General features: G+C 47.1%; 3 protein-coding genes across 5 annotated transcripts in view; 1 reads left to right on the top strand and 2 right to left on the bottom strand.

The window, feature by feature from the left end:
* LOC119462371 (uncharacterized) overlaps positions 1-8768 on the top strand; it is a 30709-nt gene extending 21941 nt beyond the window's left edge. For 2 of the 3 annotated variants that reach the window (XM_037723717.2, XM_037723724.2), the window contains 2 exons: positions 2542-2728; positions 8374-8768. In XM_037723717.2, the coding sequence (XP_037579645.1) occupies positions 2542-2728; positions 8374-8439 (253 nt within the window). In that variant the 3' untranslated portion in view covers positions 8440-8768. Of the gene's footprint in view, positions 1-2541; positions 2755-8373 lie in introns of all 3 variants that reach the window. The other variant, XM_037723732.2, reaches the window with a different exon arrangement.
* The window catches only part of LOC119462347 (oxysterol-binding protein-related protein 6-like), a 131900-nt gene that overhangs the window by 99846 nt on the left and 11428 nt on the right, over positions 1-20626 (bottom strand). The window lies entirely within an intron of this gene.
* Positions 8823-10472, bottom strand: LOC125945577 (uncharacterized). Its single transcript, XM_049667639.1, has 3 exons — positions 10283-10472; positions 10093-10159; positions 8823-9911 (listed from the first exon to the last, which is right to left on the bottom strand). The coding sequence occupies exons 1-3, from the start codon at positions 10457-10459 to the stop codon at positions 9175-9177; spliced, it is 981 nt and encodes a 326-aa protein (XP_049523596.1). The 5' UTR covers positions 10460-10472; the 3' UTR covers positions 8823-9174.

The raw sequence follows: 20626 nt of genomic DNA, 5'->3' as shown, positions 1-20626 counted from the left end.
AGTGCATGCTTACGATTCTTTTTTCTACTGCTGAGTGGTGCTCACGCGAACCCGTTCAAGTTTCATGGTATCACAGAGGTTGCCGCATTGACGTCACGTTGCTACCACTTCATTTGTATAGAACGAGCTTAAGTGCTTTTTGTGATGTACTTGAAACACGACGCGATAATAAAATCGATATGCTTATGGCGTGCGACAATCACACATCGCGCGCTCGGCACGGATTACAATCATTGACCTTACCATAGCGCAAAGACGACCGCGCAAGGCTAAAGGCTTTTGTACACCGTCAGAAATGCAGACCAGCATTTACGACTGTGCTACGTCTACGGAATAAACGGTGTTTAAAGATAGTCACGCCGTACACGTACATGCAAACATGTAGTGCCTAGCAGACGACGCGCGGCGCAATCCACACTATCCTTGGTTAAGCCAGTGCCCGCCAGGCGGCGACTCTGCTCGATCTCTTGGCCGTTTCGGCGCGACTTCGGTTCCGAAGTCGCGCGGTAATTCTGCGTGTATTCGCGGGCTCCTTTGACACTCGGAAAAACACATTTATGTGGCACGTATTGAGCAACAGAAAGCTGTATCGGTAGTTTTTCATGTTGCTCTACAATTTTCTCATTTACACTTTGATAATTAGGGCAGTACTTCTAAAGTTAGATAATTAATTACAATTAGCTAATTAAATCTCAGCAACGAAAAAGTTACTGGCGGCTACTTCACTGTACTGGAAACAATACGCACTAGGTTTGCTTCGCGTAACGCCGTTCCCTTTTTAAAATCGTGCTGCGTGATAGCTGAGACACCCTGTATATATATATATATATATATATATATATATATATATATATATATATATTACTTTACATAATATTTTTATACAACCGCACCCCATTTCCCTAACGAACAGACATGCAACCGCTGACATGCAACCCGTTTTTAAAATCGTGCTGCGTGATAGCTGGGACACCCTGTATATATATATATATATATATATATATATATATATATATATATATATATATATATATATATATATATATTACTTTACATAATATTTTTTATACAACCGCACCCCATTTCCCTAACGAACAGACATGCAACCGCTGAGCTCTTATCTAGTGCCCGTAGTGGGTGAACGGAAATATTTGAGGAAGCAGCCAACAACCGAAAATAAGATGATGATTGCTTTTTAGCTCTCTTTCCTGGGTGCACTTTTAACGCGATAGCGTTAAAGGCCCCGTATCGCAGAAAATCTGGCGTCGGCGCCGGCGTCGATGTCGGCGTCCGTGGCGGAGAAAATCATCCCGAACCAATGTGACCGCGCAGGCCCTACGCGTGGCGCAAGGTGTTAGTGGACAAAAATTGAATATCTCACAGTGAAATCCATCAGAAAAAATGGCAAAGTACGACTTAACCACAACCTACAGACATGGTGGCGTCGGATTGCAATCTGAATGTACGAGAGAACAATTCTGTTACGAGGAAACCCAAACACAAACCCCTTTTCCAGCATTTCTACCACACCAACAGCAGCGCGCTCGGGTAGGTTACTTGCGAAAATCATATCCAGATGGCGCTCGTATCCTTGGCAGGTCAACTTGGGACTTAGCCTGCTTAATGCGCTGTGGACGCGCGCGCGCGTCGGGGCAATAGCAAACACTTAATAAAATAATAATAAAGGTCCTAGAGCCTTCACATTTTCATATAAGACGACTTATATTGCCACTGGAAAAACGTCTTCCCAGCAATTCATTTCTGTTTAAAAGTGAAGACGACTTTAAGGGGATCGGTGTAAGCTTGGTCTTTGTAAGCTGGCTTTCCCACGTTATGTGTTGCAGTGAAGCCTACTTATAAAGAAAAATGCGATCCGAACGGGGCCCGATAACGCTATCGCGTTCCACTCTTAAAGGCGAAGCTTAAGCGTCCTCCAATTTTTTATAACCTCCAGTGTGGTCAATCCCTCTAGTGGGTACGAGCCATGTTCAATCAGCTATGTTTTTGCTTTCATTTATTCCTTAATTCTAATAAAATCATTACCTACAATCTGTCTATTAGTTATCAGCTAACTATTGACAAATTTTGTTTACATTCTCTTACATTTCGTTTTTCTTTTTTTTTTGTATCAACTACTCGGTTATTATTAGCTAATCTGCCAAGTGGGTATGTGCCACTAACATCTAGGCTCTACACCTAGCTTGCTCTCCTTTAAAAAATCGCACGGTTTCCTACAGGGGAAAAAAAAAAGTCTAACATTAGTTTGTTTCATTGTATAATTTCAACTGTTCCCTCACATATACTTTTTCCCTCCAGTTTTCTCCCCCCGCCCTATACCCGTTTAACTGCCAGCTTCTTGGCCCAATCCCCCTGTAGTGGGAAGCAAGCAAGCAAGCAAGCAAGCAAGCAAGCAAGCAAGCAACAATGCTGCTGTCCCAGTAAATGAGTTCGGAGCTGAAGAAATCACTGAAGTCTGCTGCCTTTTTCTTTTTTCCTTTTTTTCGGCGCACGAACTACAAGCGCTCCTTTCGGCTGATGCAGGTACCGCGGCGCCGACCTGCGCCGAGTGCTGGGCCCTCTGATGCTCTGCCTGGGCGGCTTCCTGCTCATCGGCGGCTGCGTGTTCATGGCGTTCGGCTACTACTCCAACTACCGCGACGAAGAGCGCGGCTACTCGCAGGCGCACGCGCGCGACTACGACGGCGGCCAGCAGCCCAAAGATGTCAAAGTGAGCACGTACTGAGGGCGGCCCAGGTATTGGTTTGTCTCACTCTCGCGGCGCCGATTCCGCCGAGGAGACCCAGCCGCTTCCCTGTCCGAGTCGACTTTCTCCACTGCACGCCGCGCATGCATCTGCTGCTCACTTCGACGCGGCGCACCTTTCTCGACTCTCTTTTGCACCGCTGCTTGCGTCCGGCGCCCTCTGTGACACGTGGAACTAGAAAGGTACCACGAAGCACAGTGGGTGGCCCCTGCACGTTTTATGCATACTATATAGACAGCTTATTTAACACTCGCGCCACACCGCAAGTGGCCTTGTGAGACAAGCCGTAGAGTAAAGACGCCGATAATTTTTGGCAACGACGGCTGACATAAGAGATCCAGCAGGGCCCCGGGGCATAATGGTTTCGTAGAAATATTCGAGCTCTGAATTTGAAAGAAAGAAAAAGAAAATTTTTCGAGTGTGTGTGCGTTTTTGACCACGGAGAACTGTCCTGATTCAGACCGCTGCCGACCTTCCATAAATACTTTTTGGCCATTCCTCACCGTTGCTGGCGGCAAAGACGTCAGATACCGGGTGTTTCACTTAACCTGGACCAAACTTTAAAAATATGCAAGTGCTACGTAGCTCGACAGAACCAAGGTGATGTTGTCTGTCGTCACTTAGAGATACAAAGATTATTTTTTGCATTCTGCCTAATTAGATAATTAGTCAATTCATTAATCAACTTCTCAATTATTATAATTAGGTGAAAAGTGTCAATGAGAAAATTGTAGCGCAACATGAGAAACTCCAAAAACAGCTTTCTATTGTTCAATACGTGCTACATAAAAAAGTTTTTCCGAGCGTGAAAGAAGCCCGTGAATACACGCAAAGTGCCTCGAGCGGCCAGTCACGCGGTAATTTTGCGTGTATTCGCGGGCTTCCTTCACGCTCGGAAAAACACTTTTATGTAGCCCGTACTGAGCAACAGAAAGCTGTGTCGGGAGTTTTTCATGTTGCTCTACAATTTTGTCATTTAGTTTTTCTCTAATTATAATAATTGAGAAGTTTATTAATGAATTGACTAATTACCTAATTAGGCGGAATGCAGAAACTAATCTGTGTATCTCCAAGCAACGGCAAACAACATTACCTTGGTTCTGTCGAGCTAAGTAGCATTTGCATATTTGTAATGTTTGGTCCAAGTTACGTGAAACACCCTGCATAATCTGTTCCTTTTAGGCGCCTTTTTATTTAAAGTACACAGCGAGAGTTCCTCGCTTACCGCGCTGCAAGAGGTCCCGAGAAACAGCTTTAAGCGTCGGCAGCACTCGTGAAACCAACCACGTGTCCCCGACCACGCGAACATATATTACATGAACCAATGCTTGCCTATATCGTCTTTTATTGATTAGTTGGCTGCACCCTTCGGCCCCTTCTGCTTCTTGTCATTTCCACCTCGATGCACAGGCCACTGACAAACAGGCGCGGTTTCGTCAGCGATAGATGACAACGCTCGGAGCCGGCCTACATGTCAGAGTGGTAACCTGTTTAATCCGTATTATCTGAATATCAATAATGTCTGCTCCGTTTCCATGACTACAAGGGCAAGAACGAAATACATTGCGAAGGGCGTAACCTAAAAAAAAAATTAAATTCTGGTGTTCTACGTGCAAAAACCATATGATTATGAGGCACACTGTATAGTGAGGCACTTCGGATTTTATTTTGACCACCTGGGGTTCTTTATCGGCCACCCAATGCACGGTACACAACGTTTTTGCATCTCGCCTCCACCGAAATGCGGCCGCCGCGGCCGGGATTCGATCTCGCGCCCTCGGGCTTTGCAGCGCAAAGCCAAAGCCACTACACCACCACGGCAGGTGCTGGGCGTATACATTCTCATATACTGCCATAAAATGTATGGAGCAAGGCCCGTATATTCACAAAACCTTCTTACGCTAGAATTGATCGCAAGAGAAAAGTCCAGCCAATCCTGATGCTGGACATATTCACGAAGACGCACGAACGAGAAGCTTTGTGGACTCGGCCCCAGAGGTTTTACACTTTTATGGCGCTGCCGTTTATCTCAATAGGAATGTTAACAATTGGACCGTCTGACGAGTTCTAATGTTCCGTTAATATGTATACGGACGTTCCGTCCTTGCTGAACGTGTGTGTCGATGGTAAAATGACCTCAGTATGCACACGGATGGACAGCAGTCGAGGCCTCGGAAAGGGAACGCTGACGAGGCACTATGGGACTGTATCTCGCTCACCGGTTCGCGGTTCTCTCTCGTATTCCTCCTCTCTTCGAACTGTCTTATCTCATTCACCTTTATTTTGCCTCCGTGCTGCAGAGTATCTCAAGTGTCTACCGCGGGCGGGATATAGGCGAGGCGTGCGTCGCTAGAGCGCTCTCGACTGCTGTCATGTATTCCACGCCTCATACCTCTAGATCACCGTATCACAGCAATCGCGTTGAAGTCTACAAAGCAGCAGCATTCGTATGCAGAGTCACAACATATGCTGACTCAAAGAAGTTTATAAAACCAGGCCAGCACAAAGCCCTTTTATGACAGGATAATTCGAGGGCCCCAGGGGACACTGTGCTGCGGAACGAACTACACGTCATCATTCTTTTGTATTGGCCAAGTGGCTTATCTAACAAAATAATAATGTGACAGCTTCTACCGAATACTGCGATATGATGCATTTTTTTTTCTTTCTGCGTGCTTTCTGACTTGCCCAGCAGGTGCAAGTAGCACAAAAAAAAAAAAGCATACAGACGGGTATTCATGCTCGAGGCCAAAAACGAAGGGCCGGACAAAACTGCGTGATGTCGACAATTTCCAATTCCGCACCCTCAAACGCCGGGCGTATTGTGTCGTCCACCGCGCAACGCAAGAAAAAGAGAAACAAAAGCTGGCCAACCTGTCAGTTGCACACTGTGTTCAGTGTGTTCACTGTGCAGCTCTCAAACGACGAAAAGAAAGCGTCCATATATAGCGAACACTGGCACATGTACGTCGGGCTATAGGAGCGTCTCGGGACTTCACAGCTTGCGGTATAGAGTCCAACGGGAAAGCTCTGCCTATACTATAGACGGTTTGAGCGAAACAACGGGAAAACGAGGCAGCTGAACAACTCTACAGCGGCAAGCGTAGCAGCGTGCACTTTCCGTTGGCCCGCTTCTTCCTCCATGCATCAATTTTTGTCTCGGCCAGACGCGAGGAGCAAGGACGTTGTAATGGCCTGCGTGCGGCCGCCGCCAAGAGCGAGGAAAAACGCGGCCCTCAGCAGAGTGCGTGCGTCGCTGGCCTGCCCCGAGGGAAAAAAAAGTTCACGTTTCCTCTCGGTGCTTACTTCATTGATCGCCAGCTCTGTTGCCGCGATTGTGTAGGAAAACGCAGTCACCCGGCAAAAGGAGTGCGTGTGCGCGCCCTTTAACAGCATCGTTATTAGTGTGGGCCAGCGCCGCTTGGCGTTTTTCGATTTATCATTAGCAACTACGCCGCAGTGCTTGCGTTCTTTTGAACGCCGCGTATGCACCGTGCGAATGACACGGCAACCCTGTACTCGGTAGATGCCACGCGATCCCAAAAATGAAGAAGAATAATGCACCTTTGCACGCACCTTGTCACGAGTAAGCCTGCCAATGTTTGATATCATCATCACGTGTGTCTCCTCACGCTGCGCGATTCTTCGTTTCATTTGTCGAACTGCAACTGTCTATTCAGTTAATGCATTTTACTTACGCGACTCGATTCTTCGCCAATCCCCTTTAGTGAGTATGCGCCATAGTTTGGGGTCATCATTATTATAATCATTATGATTCCTCCATATAATGGGGCCGACCAACCAGTCAACGTCTGTTCTTTTACGTGCCACCTGAATTATGTATACCTCCAAATTTGCAACATTTTGTAAATCACACGTCTTCCTCTTAAAAAAAGATACGTATGTGCAAAAGAAACGACATTACAAATCCATATGGACAAGGCCGTTGTTCGTCTACTTTCGTGCCTTGAGTTGAATTTCTCCTATGAGTTCCATCTCCCATTTTCCGTTGAACGGTTCAACAACCGGCTTCTTGGCCAATGTCCCGTAGTTGGTAAACACCATGGAAATATAAGTAGTATAACGAGCAAGCAAACTAGCACGCTATTTTGGATGCCCCCTGCTCTATGGGCAAGCACCTGACAGCAGCCATTCGGCTGCCGCTGCTTTTTAGATCGTAGGCTGTACGCTCTTTCCGACGTTATATTGTCGCTACTGCAACTGTCTATTCAGTTAATGCATTTTACTTACGCGACTCGATTCTTCGCCAATCCCCTTTAGTGAGTATGCGCCATAGTTTGGGGTCATCATTATTATAATCATTATGATTCCTCCATATAATGGGGCCGACCAACCAGTCAACGTCTGTTCTTTTACGTGCCACCTGAATTATGTATACCTCCAAATTTGCAACATTTTGTAAATCACACGTCTTCCTCTTAAAAAAAGATACGTATGTGCAAAAGAAACGACATTACAAATCCATATGGACAAGGCCGTTGTTCGTCTACTTTCGTGCCTTGAGTTGAATTTCTCCTATGAGTTCCATCTCCCATTTTCCGTTGAACGGTTCAACAACCGGCTTCTTGGCCAATGTCCCGTAGTTGGTAAACACCATGGAAATATAAGTAGTATAACGAGCAAGCAAACTAGCACGCTATTTTCGATGCCCCCTGCTCTATGGGCAAGTACCTGACAGCAGCCATTCGGCTGCCGCTGCTTTTTAGATCGTAGGCTGTACGCTCTTTCCGACGTTATATTGTCGCTACTGCATGTCTTCCATACTACATTGTCTCCAGTCGAACCCCCCATCCTTGCCTCCTCGAGTGGAATCCTCAGCTTGCATGTACGTGTCATGAGCCGGTACGACGCGGAGCTGTCAGGCATACGGGGCAACACAGCCTAGCAATTGCCAGTTTCTACAGTGACAGAGGATGTTTTACACAGCACTAGCAATCGATTGGCGATATCCTAGGGCTTTGAAGATACGTATGTGTAAAAGAAAAGATATTACAATGTCATATAGACAAGGCCGCTGTGGTAACGATGCCGCTAGAGCTGACAGTCAAGGTATAATATATGGCTTGAAAAAAAAAATTAAGCAAGACTTTAAAAAAATGTAACTCTCATCCAAAATTTCCCGTTTGCAGGATTTACGCATTAAAAAAAATAATTCACAGATGTATGCCAACCTGACAACTGATGCATCGAAGACAGCGAAGCTGTAAAAGCGAGTTCTCACACACTTCGAAAGAACTTTGGGGGCCTTTTTTCTTAAAAGCAAATTCGGGGCTCCAACACACGTCGCGTTGCATTTACATCTGATATCGACCACGCCGTCGCACGCCGGCCACGCCGCATGAAAACCGTTGCCGAACTACCCTTTAACAGCTTCGCTGTAAAAGCACGCTGCAGGAATTCGCGGAAAGACGGGCGAGCCAAGTACTCCGCGCACTGTCAGTCTTCCAAAACTGGAAACGCCGCGCGTACAACGCATTTTTTAACGAATTCTTGACTCCGCGGGAGCCCATGCACAGTTGTTATCCGTACGCGCGACGACAAGATTCAGTGGGACTAAAGCGAGTGAACAATGGTTGTTTCCCTTTCAGATGCGTTACCTCGGGAGCTCAACCAAGGAGGACTTGGAAGCCGGGACGAGGATGATGGAAAGATGATTTCAGCCCTGAACCCGCTCCGCGACTCCTTGTACATACTTTTTTAGTTGCTGCTGCGGCGTCTATACGGCTGAAGGATGCACACCGCAGAAGCACGCCTCTTCATCAATTACCTCACTACGAATACCGCAGTTTAACGCTGCGCAGCGTTTGCATGCGCCTCGTTCAACTGCCAGCATTTGTCCTGTGTAACACGCGATGCTATCATTGTCAGATATCGTAATCGACATCGCACTGAAGCGAGATGCATTGTCATTCATAGAATACGTGACCTGCATTGTAGTCATTAGCCACTCAGTGAAATAAAACTGTATTGCCAAGCCTCAAAAGCTGATGTGCATATTTTTAAGCAATCGAGTCAACGACTGCTTGCAAGGCTCTCAAAAAGTAAGGGAAAATATAATTCAAGGGAACGTGGCTATTCACTACTACCCGGACGCCTCCTTGGCTCATTATACGTCAGCTGCTATACGAGACTGCCGTCCTTTTTCGTTGCGACGCTTATTAACAAAGGTAGCTCGTTCAACGGGTCAACTGACCTTTATTAGAGACTGACGAGAGGAAAAAAAGGGAAAAAAAGGGCGAAAGAAAAAGAGAAAAGAAAAAAAAAGGTCACTGAAGCTGCCGTTTCGTCCTCCACGACCTCTGAACAAGATGGAAGGCTTCCTGCTGCATGGACGATTTTTTTTTTTTTCTCCGCACCTCCTCGACGACGTCGTCCAAACGCTTCACCTTTCATTCGCGACTCGGGCATTCTTCTTTTTCGGCAGACTTGCTTGACTCCCCGGCAAGTACCACGGTAGGCAGGATAAGTACCGGAGCGGCGACGGATGGAGGGTTGCCGTTGGGTTCATCGCCAGCTTCGTCCTTGGCAGGCAGTTGGATCATTACAGCTGTGGTTGAGGAACCGCTGCTGCTCTGTGGTTCAACGCAGGCACCAGCCGCGGCGGGCGGGCTGGGTCTCGAAACGGTGGCCGAGCGACCACCGGGGCCGTTGCCTGGTCCAGTCGTAGCGGCATTCTGGCATTGGCAGATCGTCGATGTGCCTGCGGCGCCGCAGGAGCACTTTCGGCGGCGTTTGGCCGCCCCCTTGAGCAGAGACACCCTGGCCTGATCTAAATCGCTGGCACCCGACGAGACGACGAGAGTGCGGCGCAGCGGCTTTGGTGGTGTGCGACGCACACCCGAGAAGTGCTCCACGGGTCTCTCTCGCTCACCGTGGCGGCCGCCGTCACCGCTGGCCAGGTTCGCTTCGCGAGCGGCCGACCCATAGCGGAGCTCCAGGAGAGCTAGGGCGCAACTTTCCGCTCTGACATCAAAATCCTTGCCGAGCCGGGCTCGACAGTCGTCACAAATGCTGTACTGCTGGTAGATGTTACGGGCAGAATCAATTTCTTTCGGTCCTTCCGGTTCTGTCTTGGCTGCCGGTTGTTCCAAGTCTCCCACGGCTGCAGGTGAGCACGTGCAGCCGGCTGCAAGAATAACGACATTGTCGCGTCGAAGCGTCCCGTTCCAACGTGATAAAAATTTTTTTTCGCGATTTTCTAAGGTATCGTCTACGCAAGCAGGCTGGCTAGTGCCTGAAGCACCGTAAGGGCGCCCCCCCCCAACATTAGCGACGGCGCGGCGCCTTGAAAAATTGCGCCGCCTCACCTTCACATTTGCAGACGACGTTGGGGTCGCGCTGAGAATAGGCTCCGGGGCCAGACGACGTCCTGCGCTGAAAATCGAGCGCGTATTCAGGCACTCAACAGACACCCAAAAGATACGTATTCTCCCTTTCGACCCAACGGTCCCCCCCAGTTTCCCTGCCAAAACCGCAGAAGGCCGCGCATCAAGTTACCTTGGGTCCAGTGGCGTTTTCCGAAAAAATCTCTCCGTCCTGGCTTTGATTCAGCGCTTCCTCCATGTCTGGGTAGCGATTCTGGCGAGATTTCAGAGTATTCGTGACGGCTCCGCGACCTTGACGCAGCGTTGCACCGCGACGTCGGCGAGCAGCGTAATGGCTACCGCCCGGCATCCTTCGAAGCCTCTCTCGCTCTGGCTCTTCTTCTTTGCTGGTCACCCGGCCCGTGGAGCTCGCACCAGCAGCCGCCATCTGCCGCGTACACACCGACACGCTGCCCGCGACACTTTTTCGCGGCATACTTTTCTTGTCACAAACTTCTACTGTCGACGTACAAGTTGATGCAGCGTCTTTCTCAGCTCCAACTGCAGGGCGCGTTTATCGCAGGAGCGACTTCGACGGATCGGACCACATTTAAGGCCGGCGCTGAGCGAGAACAGGAGATGTTCCACAGTTTCTCTGATTTGACAGCGCGACCACAGTTGTCAACCCTCGCTATGTTGAAGGAGAAGAAAGAAAAAAAAAAAGTTGGGCTCACTGAGTAAGTTGGTTGGTTGTTCCTCGGCGAAATGGCGCAACCCACTCTGGGCGACCCGCCGTGAATCGGGCGGTTGTAGAAACAAAACGAAAAATAATTTAGTAAAATTAAGGATAAGGTAATAAAGGGATATTAATACTACATTAATAAATAATCATAACGAGGGAGCTTGATGTTCTCAACTATATGTGCTATTTTAAATGTTAAAGATATAATAAAGAAAGCATGCTAATAATATTATTGCTTGTCAATGAGGAGAATGAAAACGATTAATACAGTACGCATGCCAATAGCGTGCTAAGCGTTCGTGCATTCTTCTTTTTTCTTTATTTGCATGCCTTGCCGCCACAGTCGTATAGTAATGACAAAAAAGTTGACAGTCACTTTAGCACACGTTAAAGAGGAAGAAGGCGAAAACCTACGCGCTCACGAGACATTCATTAAATTACTTTGACATTCTCATTCGAATGCGTTGTTACTTCCTATTCCTTGTTTTCTCTTGTTCTCTTCTTCGGTCGCCTAGACATCGCCACTGGTTCTGTGTGGTTAATGGCACGTTAGAACGGTCATGACAAGTCTATGAAGACCATTTATATATATATGCATTTTTTTATTTTAACGCTTTCATCGTCGAGGTACATGGGCTTGTATATATGGTGCCTTCCACTTTTTTTTTTTTTAATTATGGGGTTTTACGTGACAAAACCACGATCTGATTATGAGGCACGCCGTAGTGGGGGGGGGGGGGGGGGGGGGGGCTCCGGAATAATTGGGACCACCTGGGGTTCTTTAACGTGCACCTAAATCTAAGTTAAGTACACGGGTGCTTTTGAATTTCGCCCCCATCGAAATGCGGCCGCCGTGGCCCGGATTCGATCCCGCGACCTCGTGCCTTCTATACGTTCTTGTAGCGCAGGGCAGAATGAGATGGACACGGAAAGGCACATTATAGACAAACACACAGCGCCACCTTTAAACAGATTCATTTCCAGTTCTCGCGCGCGTACTTATACCGCTCAAAACGTCATAAGGCGCGTGTACATTGCTCGGCAAAGAACAAAACCGGGAAAACCACCCGCCGACACTTTTGTGGCCACACTGATTATTTAGAAGGGCGTCCGTTCAACGCGAACAGAGATAATGGAGCTGTTTTATTGATAAAGAAATACTGGCGCATGCGCTTGAATTTTGGTGCCATAACGCCGGACGGTAAATTTTTTTTTTTTTTTTTTTAACCCATGAGCCATCTAAGGCTTTCGGCTTAATAAATTCGAAGTGCGCAGTCCCGCTTCATGTATGGCTATATACTGCGCCAGAGACTTCTAATATGTTTGTCGTCCATGTGCCTTTGTTCGCATTCCCAGGTTGACCACTTCGCAGTCTGACAGCTATAAATGCCTTTTCACTGATAGTGTTTGTCAAACGGCGTGTCCAAACCAGATAGTGCGTATACCACTGCAGCCGCAGAAGCGGGGCACTCTGGACATAGGAGACGGACATCACTTCGAATGCTGCTACATCAAGCATTGCGCGATTGCGCGCGTTCAGAAGCGATGTGTAACCATCTGACATAGATATCTACAGACGGTGCAGGTGACACGTACAGTCGCCGTATTAGACACTTTTATTGCTGATATAATTAAATAACCTGTTAACTCTGCAGAACAGTAGCAAAACCCCTGAAAGGGCCGTTCCCAGATTATAAGAAGTTCGCGTCCTTCAGGCAGGCGCTTCACGAAGGGAAACTCTACAGGCCACTGATGCGAGACGGAATGGTGTAAAATTACAGTAAAAACGAGCGATGTGAAAGAAGAAACTGATAGATGTGACTGGGTGGGTGCGGTGTGGCAATCCCGCTCGCTTTATGTTATCATTTATTAATGCGGCCTCTAATCTTATATCATCGTTTCGTTTCAGTTAGTCTGAGGCTCAGTCGCGTACTATCTTTGTTTTTTTGCGGTATTGTCTTTTGTTTTTTTCGTTACTCTCCTCTTGGAATAAAATTTTCTCTTAAGTTGTCGACCTCTTGCCGCCCGATCCTTGGCCTGTCTCCGTTAGGATACGAATTTATGGCGCGTGACCACTAACGGAGATATATATATATATATATATATATATATATATATATATATAGAAAGAGTGATTGCCTCTTCCTCTTCACAATCACTCTCTCTCTCTCTCTCGGCTAGTGCGCACGCACCATAAATGCGGATCATCATTATCATCATCATCATCTACACCAGCAGCAATGTGGTGACACGTAAGTGGACGGAGCGTTGACTCCCTCCGGCGGATAGCTGGAGAGTGTGTTGATGATTTACTTCGTACATAATCATTAGAGCAAGAACAGAGCACAAAACAGGGACAGGAAAGGGAGGCAGACATGGCTTTCTTGTCTTGTCTCTATTTTCCCGTCAATGTGCGCTGATGCCGTCTTAAAAAGAGCCAGCATTTAGTGTGCTAGGAATGACGACGGAAAACGCTTCGATATCCGAGGCGGCGAAATACTCGTACAACTTTCGGCTCTTCGTAACTTGGCTGATACGAAGCGCGGCGGAAAAAAAATTGCTCGTGGGAGGAGATATCGTGCGATGAAACCTTTTCATACCCAAGGCGTTTTGAAATTTCCTCAAAATACGTTGCAGGGCCCCACATTGAGATGGGAGACGTTCATCATGCTCAGGTTATCTTAAGTACTAAGGAGGATGGAAGGAAACGAGTAAAGAACGACGATGGTGGCGTCGACGGAGACCAAGGCGATTTGCATTTTATAGGTACACAAGTAATGAACGATGTCCGAACATATGGACTGCAGTTTAAAGAACTCGTAACGGCCCTTTACTTTCCGGCGAGCATAAAACAGGTCTGGTCACCGATCCACGACCACCGATTCATTCACTCGCCTCTGGTCCTAGAGCGCCGCCGGCGAATGATTGTCCCTTTTCGACATATCGTAGACAAGCTGCGTGTACGTATTGTTTCCGGTAGCGTGCATACGTCGCAATCCGCGCCGCACGCAAGACTAATGAGGTGCACGAATAGCACCGAACGAGTTGCCACGCGAAGCCCAAGTATGTGCCGCATTCTTGCGTGGCTTCTCTGACAATGGGCGAAAGCCTGAATCGCAAGCCTGGGTCAACTCCATAAAGGCGGGTGTGACGGTAATCGAGCCGAATCCACAAACCCGCTGTAGCATCATCGCTCGATCGTGATGTCTTAAGACAGAGCACTGCGTTTTGCGTTTCGTTTTCTTGCGCTGCTTCCGTTCTTAAGGGATGCATATTGTTCAACAATTGCCTATACAGTTAAACGAAACGCGTTCCTGTGGCCACTATAATACACCAGCAATGTATCCTCCTTTGACCCGAAGAGGGCTCAGGAACCTGATCGCTTTTCAATTTGGCTCTTATTACTGACTGGTATGTTACGAACGTTAATCAAAAAAGTTTTAATACCACGATTACATCCGGAAGACGGCATTTCCAGGTACGTTGCCTTGTTGCGTGCTAAACCTGCAAGAGATCTGCATGTACGTGAAGAAAGCAACCATCTTCTCGTGTTTCCTGTCGTAAAAAAGCGCTTTTCTTCGCCAAAACACAGGGATGAAGGAGTAACATCGTGTGGTTGGTTTGCATGTTGATGTCACATCCTGGATTTTCACGTCAACTCAGGGAATTCGAAAGGCATATCACGGGTGCTTTCGGTCGTCCGTGACGACACGACGGTCTTCATCGAAACAGTGTGAATTTTAACGGGAAATGTAGGCAAGAATAAGCTTAAGCCACTTGCATTTACAGTTCCGCAAACGTCCGGCATGAATATTTTAAGTGATCACTTCCTAGTTAAATTTGAAAACGACTGAAAGCAATGTGGGTTATGATGTATATATACAATTGGTCTCACGAGGATGAAACGATGCTATACTTACATATACCTTGAACAGGCGGATAGCGGGGCCACCTCGTTGAAGCCTATATTACATTATCTACTACGCCGACCTCACACCCGCAGAAAACGGTTCATATATATACCCCGAGGCTGCTTCCAATAAATGAAACCAACTGCTTCTCCAGATCGTGATAATCTCCTCCGCCGTCGACGGAGTTGTGCGGCCAAGTCTGGCACAACGAGCGTCGATATATATACTCGTATATGAAGGCAGTTGGCAAAGCTGGCCCACTGTCGTAGATGTGTATTATGATGCGCGTTAATGCATATTCTAGAGATATGCAAAGCAGGGAGAGCCCCTTCAGTCTTGATGATCTTGTATTTGCTTTCGCATTGATCATGCGTATAAACGAAAGCTGCGCCATTTGACAGTGTTCGCGTTGCTTTTTTCGGTGTGCCTCAGCGCAGGAAAAAAGAAAAGAAAAAAGAGGAAGAAAGCGCAAGAATAATGCATGCAAGGCTGAAAAGTATCCTTGTAAAACCGATGTCGTTATGTAAATCGGAAAGCGTCAATGGGATTAGGGATCGGCAACTTTTATCGATTAATCGGATTTTTGCATTGACGCTCAAAAGCTAAAAAAACAGAAATAGTGGCTTATGCACATAAAGTTTGAAGAAAAAAGAAACTGTGCTACAAATCGATAGTTGCCTTAAATATCACGTCACCGGCACTTCGCGTGAGTGGACATATCAAGCATTTCAAGCTTACTCAGACGCAATCATAAGTCCAGCTGCGAAGGCAAAGAGGCTTGTTAATGTTCTCCGGCAGTCCCATCATGGGATGCACGTGCCTTATTATCATGTCGCCGGGCTTTTCTTTAACGCCCACGCACTCGTAGGTACAACCTGAACCTGGATTTTCCAACTCCATTGGCCGGAAGCACAGGGTGGCTTATATCTGAATATATTGACCCTTTTCCTGGCGCTCCCATGGGCGCTGCCTTGTTTGATGACGTGGTGACGCGTCCATTGCTTGCCTCAGCTGCCTCCGTTGCCTCCGTGTTTACAATGCAAGCGCGTGACGGCGGTGTGGCGCAGCAAACCTCCGTTTCGACGCATATCGTAGGCGGTGACTATGTGGACGACACGAAGCTTTGGCCCCAGCTTTAGAGGGCATGTAAGTGCTTTCAGAGCTCATTACGCCTTGTCCAAACAGCGCGAGCAGCGTATAGGGTGCTTGTACTAAAAGCGGGACTAGAAATGTATTCCAACCTCTCCATATTTTCCGCTTATGAATTAAATCAGGATCACTGTGCTCGTTATTTATTTGGCAAACATTTTGAAGCAGCGGCTTGTCATGTTTCTGACTCAGTAAAGTTCCTCGGTACGGCCACTATTTGATTGTTTATTTTCAGCCTACACCCATACCCATACATGTGCTGCGATAGATTTGTTCTTGCGGCGCACAAAGCTTGGAATGCAAATGTTCTGTACTTTGTGGTAGCTTGTAGCAAAGGCGTATTATCGCTAGTCCCTCGCTTACTCTGTGGACCGTCACGAAACGTTCAGCTTCCAACATCCGTGGCTTGTCGGTGTAGTCGCCATCACTCATGCTTCGGCACATTGATTCAAGCGCGCGCCCATTCACTTATTATTGATACGTTGGCGGCACGGCTTGTGTAAGTTTTCGTGAGAGTAGGGGTAGATGTGTAAATAACGTGCGAGAAACTTACTATGCCAGTAAGTGCCGTTACTTCCTTTTGTAACGAGCGGTACTCACTCTTAAGTTGCGGAGTTGAAGTCCTTTCTTTGGGGGTTAGCTATACAGCGCTGGTGGATGAATTCTTTTTTTATCCTCGAGGAAAGCCAGCATCGCGAAGGGCCGGCAACACAGGCAGTCCTTATGTAGCAGCGACGACATAGGTTGATTCTATCCTTTAATATGCGAATCAATATTTTTGCAGCTAACTACCGCGCACGTCTTCCCTTTATCGTTACACATTTTGCAGCATGAATTGGGCACAATGCATTAGCGAACACCCACTTGCATTTCCAACAGCTGATCGCAACAGCGATAGCAGGGCAGAAGCAGTAGTGGTTTCGTATTCGTGCGCATTCGCTGAGGCAACGTATGGCGCGTCGCCGAAGGCGCCATCTCGTTCCTCTAGAGCAAACTGCTCCGAGAAAAGGGTCAATAGGGTGCATCTTTTCTAGATGCACCTAATTAAAAAAATAGCCTGCAGCAGATAGCAAAGTTCTAATCCTTGATCTAAATAACTCGATGAAGCGGCCATTACTTCTACGAGAAATCAACATTATTATTGGAATAATTAACATAATTACACTAATTAACTTTTCAATGAATTATTATACGGCACATATTTTAATCTACGAATTGTAGCTAGTGAGTTCGCAAGGCGTATTCTCTTAGAACAAAATCTCAGGACTGCACCAGTTTCGAGATAATAATTTTCAAAGTGTCCGACGAAATGCATTGATGTTCCAGTTACTTTTGTGCTTCAATGCATAAAATAGCCTTTTCTTTAAAAAAAGTAACTGAAACGCCAATGCATTTCGTCGAACACATCGAAAATTAATATCTCGAAACTGGTGCAGTCCTGAGAATTCGTTCCATGAGGATACGCCTTGCGAACTCACTAGCTACAATTCGTAGATTAAAATATGTGCCCTAAAATATTTAAATAATTATTTAATTAGCGTAATTATGCTAATTATACAATTAGGCATATTGATTCCTCGTAGAAGTAATGGCCGCCTCATCGAGTAACTTATATCAAGTGCTAGAATTATGCTATCCGCCACAGGCAATTTTTGAAAACTTGGTGCAGCTAAAAAAAAAAAAGAAAAAAGAAACCCTGCATATTGTTCCCTGCCTCGCTGTTAGCAAGTAAAGTGGGAAGGTGGGTGGCGATGCTTGACAGGCTTGACCGATTAATCGCGACCAAAAAGAATTATGGTCATTAATGCATTAACCGATTAATCGAAAATTAACTGATTGATCGCCCGGCCCTAATAGAAATGGTGCTCCTGTCGATTCAGAGGGGAATCATATATCCAATCGTAGAAGTTTGTGCATGCGATGAACATTTATCGAAGAGACTCGTGTCACCTTAATCACAGCGCGATCACGCATGCTGCACACACATGCAATTGAACTATTCACCTGTAAAAATTTAATTCGAGGAGCAATTGCAAAAAAAAAAAAATAAGAAAAATCGCCGCAGTGTACTTTGTTCTGTCGAGTTCAGTGCAAGGTAGTGGCCGGCAACAAAGCCCGCGCACCATCTTATGAGCTGGTCGCAAGTATTTTGGAATTTCTGGTCATAACTGTCACTCCTATATATATATATATATATATATATATATATATATATATATATAGTGTGTGTGTGTGTGTGTGTGTGTGTGTGTGTGTGTGTGTGTGTGTGTGTGTGTGTGTGTGTGTGTGTGTGTGTGTTGCCTTTTACGGGGCTGGGGCGCACCCAGGCTCGGCCAAGACACAGGTAGCAGATCCATTTCTCTATACTGTTGTTATTGCTATGGGCCACTTTCACGAAAAGGGCACATATCGTTGCGACAGTATAGCGTGTATGCTACAATCCAGGCGTATTAGTTGCGCTGCCAAGGAACGAAGCGGCGACACGCTCCGCTGTCGAGAGCAAATTGACATTTCTGAAGGAGGTAAGTTGCAACGTGCAGTCGTCAAAGCAGCTCCGGACCGTAGTGCTCATGGATGCAGGTTTTGGCGGGGCCTCGGATATGAGGAAAGGGTGGGCGGGGGGGGGGGGGGGGGGGGGTCTGTTGCGTTTCCTGCACACTCCCTCACTAACTGCCTATAGCACGCGAAAGGAGCCTCGCCGATAGACCCGACCAGCTTCACCGGCCTATGCCATTGATTTTGACTACTGCGCTCAATGCGTAGCAAGATTAGGCAAGATTACGGCTCACAGCAGCGCGATAAGAACCGAGAGCAAGGGTAAAGTTGTAGTTCGGACAAAGCAACCAAGCAACGCGAGCTGAGCTGCGTCCAGGGAAGTTTTTAAACGGATGAACTCACGTCACAGTGTTTGCCCTAGCAACCGTTACGCGTACTCCCCTCAGCCTTCGAACGTTCCTTTCCTATTTTCGAAGGTCTTCTTTAATCCGACGTTCTCGGTGCGCTAATAGTAAACACGGGCGCCATGCTTCGTTCCTGCCACCTCCCACGATCTCCCGTCGTAATCTTCGCGTTTCCTTTTTCTGAGCTGAGCCCAAGCGGATGTCTCTGGCGCCAAATTAACGAGGCGTCCTGATTCTAGGTGTGAGGAAAAGTGGGCGCGAACCTTAACAGCCTTTGTTAAGAACCTCAGCCATGAGAGCATGCATAGTTTAAATCCCTCCCTAAGATCATTAGGATTAAAGCAGCTGTAGGATATACGAAAAAAAAAAAAAAAAAGGGGGATCGTGCGCTTTTAGGGCCGTCGATGCAAGCAAAGTATTCACAACAGCTTAGTAGCCAAAAATATGCATAAACTGATATTATTCCACTAAAAGTATTTAAAGGGGCGATGAAACCAGCTTATGTTGCTTTCGATGTTCTTTTTTTATTGAAATGATAGAAAAAAAAAATGAGATGCTGGCGCATAGATATGGCACCGGCTACGCCTTGCTGCTTGTTTGCATCCATATTCTCCTCAATTAAATACTTAGCGGTAATTATTAACCGGCAGTTTACTCATTAACCGGCCGCTTACGCGCCACAACAGGGATGCTCCTAAAGACGCTGCCAATTATAACTAAATGAGCCTCATGCGTAACGCTGCGACGGCGCCAATTCGACGGCACATTTCATCTTGGTGGGGCCGGTAAGTCCCTTCTAGCGGCAGGACTCACGTCAGCTATACATACGGCCGACAGGTTATCAGGGGCGGTGTTTTCTAATGATCCATTTAATTTTCCATTCCTTTCTTGTCATTCTTGGTGCTGAGTGACAAGTCCTCGCGATAACTGCCGCTCGGCGACGTCCAAGCCACAGAGTTTCTTACAACATCATCGGAAACTGTTCTGGCCCCAGCCAACTGGGAAGGGCGAAAGTGACATGGATCGTTACAAAATACGGCCCCAAGGAACCGCAGCTCTCCATTTGCAGCGTCAGGCGAACAAAAACTGCGGACGAAATGTAACTGATGTAACCGCAGGTGTCGGTAAGTTGTGTGATTTGTTTTAAGGTGTTCCTAACAAAAAAAAAAAAAAGACAAAAAAGCAATTTCAAACAAAACAATCAGAAACTATACTCAGTGAACCCTAGACCAAACATGCACCACGGAAAACACGCCCAAAGAAACAGCGAATACACATGCCAACGTTTAGAGCCCTTAGCAACTGTCACGAAAACGTCACCGGGGAGCTGGGTTCGAGGTCGAGTCAGATCGAGAAACGTCCAAGGCATGCAGGGGCATCCGAAACACGTGGTGAATGGTTGAGGTAGTGGTTGCAGCCGGATGACCTGTTGGCGTTTACCGGCCGGAGCTTGTTCGGGGTACTGGAGATGCCGGCTGACCCAGGGTGGACGCCATTACGACGACCTCCAACCACTGGATATGGAGGGGCTTGATGAGATACTCGTGTCTAGGTGGGGACCTGCTGCGACCACGGAGCGTTTGTTTGCCTCCAAGAGTGGCTCATTGGCCAAGAATCGCAGCTACTTTCTTCACCTTTCGATCACCGGAAGTCTTGGACTGATGATGGTGATGAGCTTACAAGCAGTGGCACCTCCGAACGATTTTCTTCTTTATTTGATAAACTTGCCGTGGAACTTGCTCATCGCCTTCGACTAGCACGCGTCTCCTTCGGATGGCCGACATGCACTCGCGCACTTGACCAAGTATTTTGTGGACCAGCGTGGCCATTTCGCT

The sequence above is a fragment of the Dermacentor silvarum genome, chromosome 1 (genome assembly GCF_013339745.2).
Source record: "Dermacentor silvarum isolate Dsil-2018 chromosome 1, BIME_Dsil_1.4, whole genome shotgun sequence".
NCBI lineage: Eukaryota > Metazoa > Arthropoda > Arachnida > Ixodida > Ixodidae > Dermacentor > Dermacentor silvarum.
This window is presented reverse-complemented; position numbering and strand designations above follow the sequence as displayed.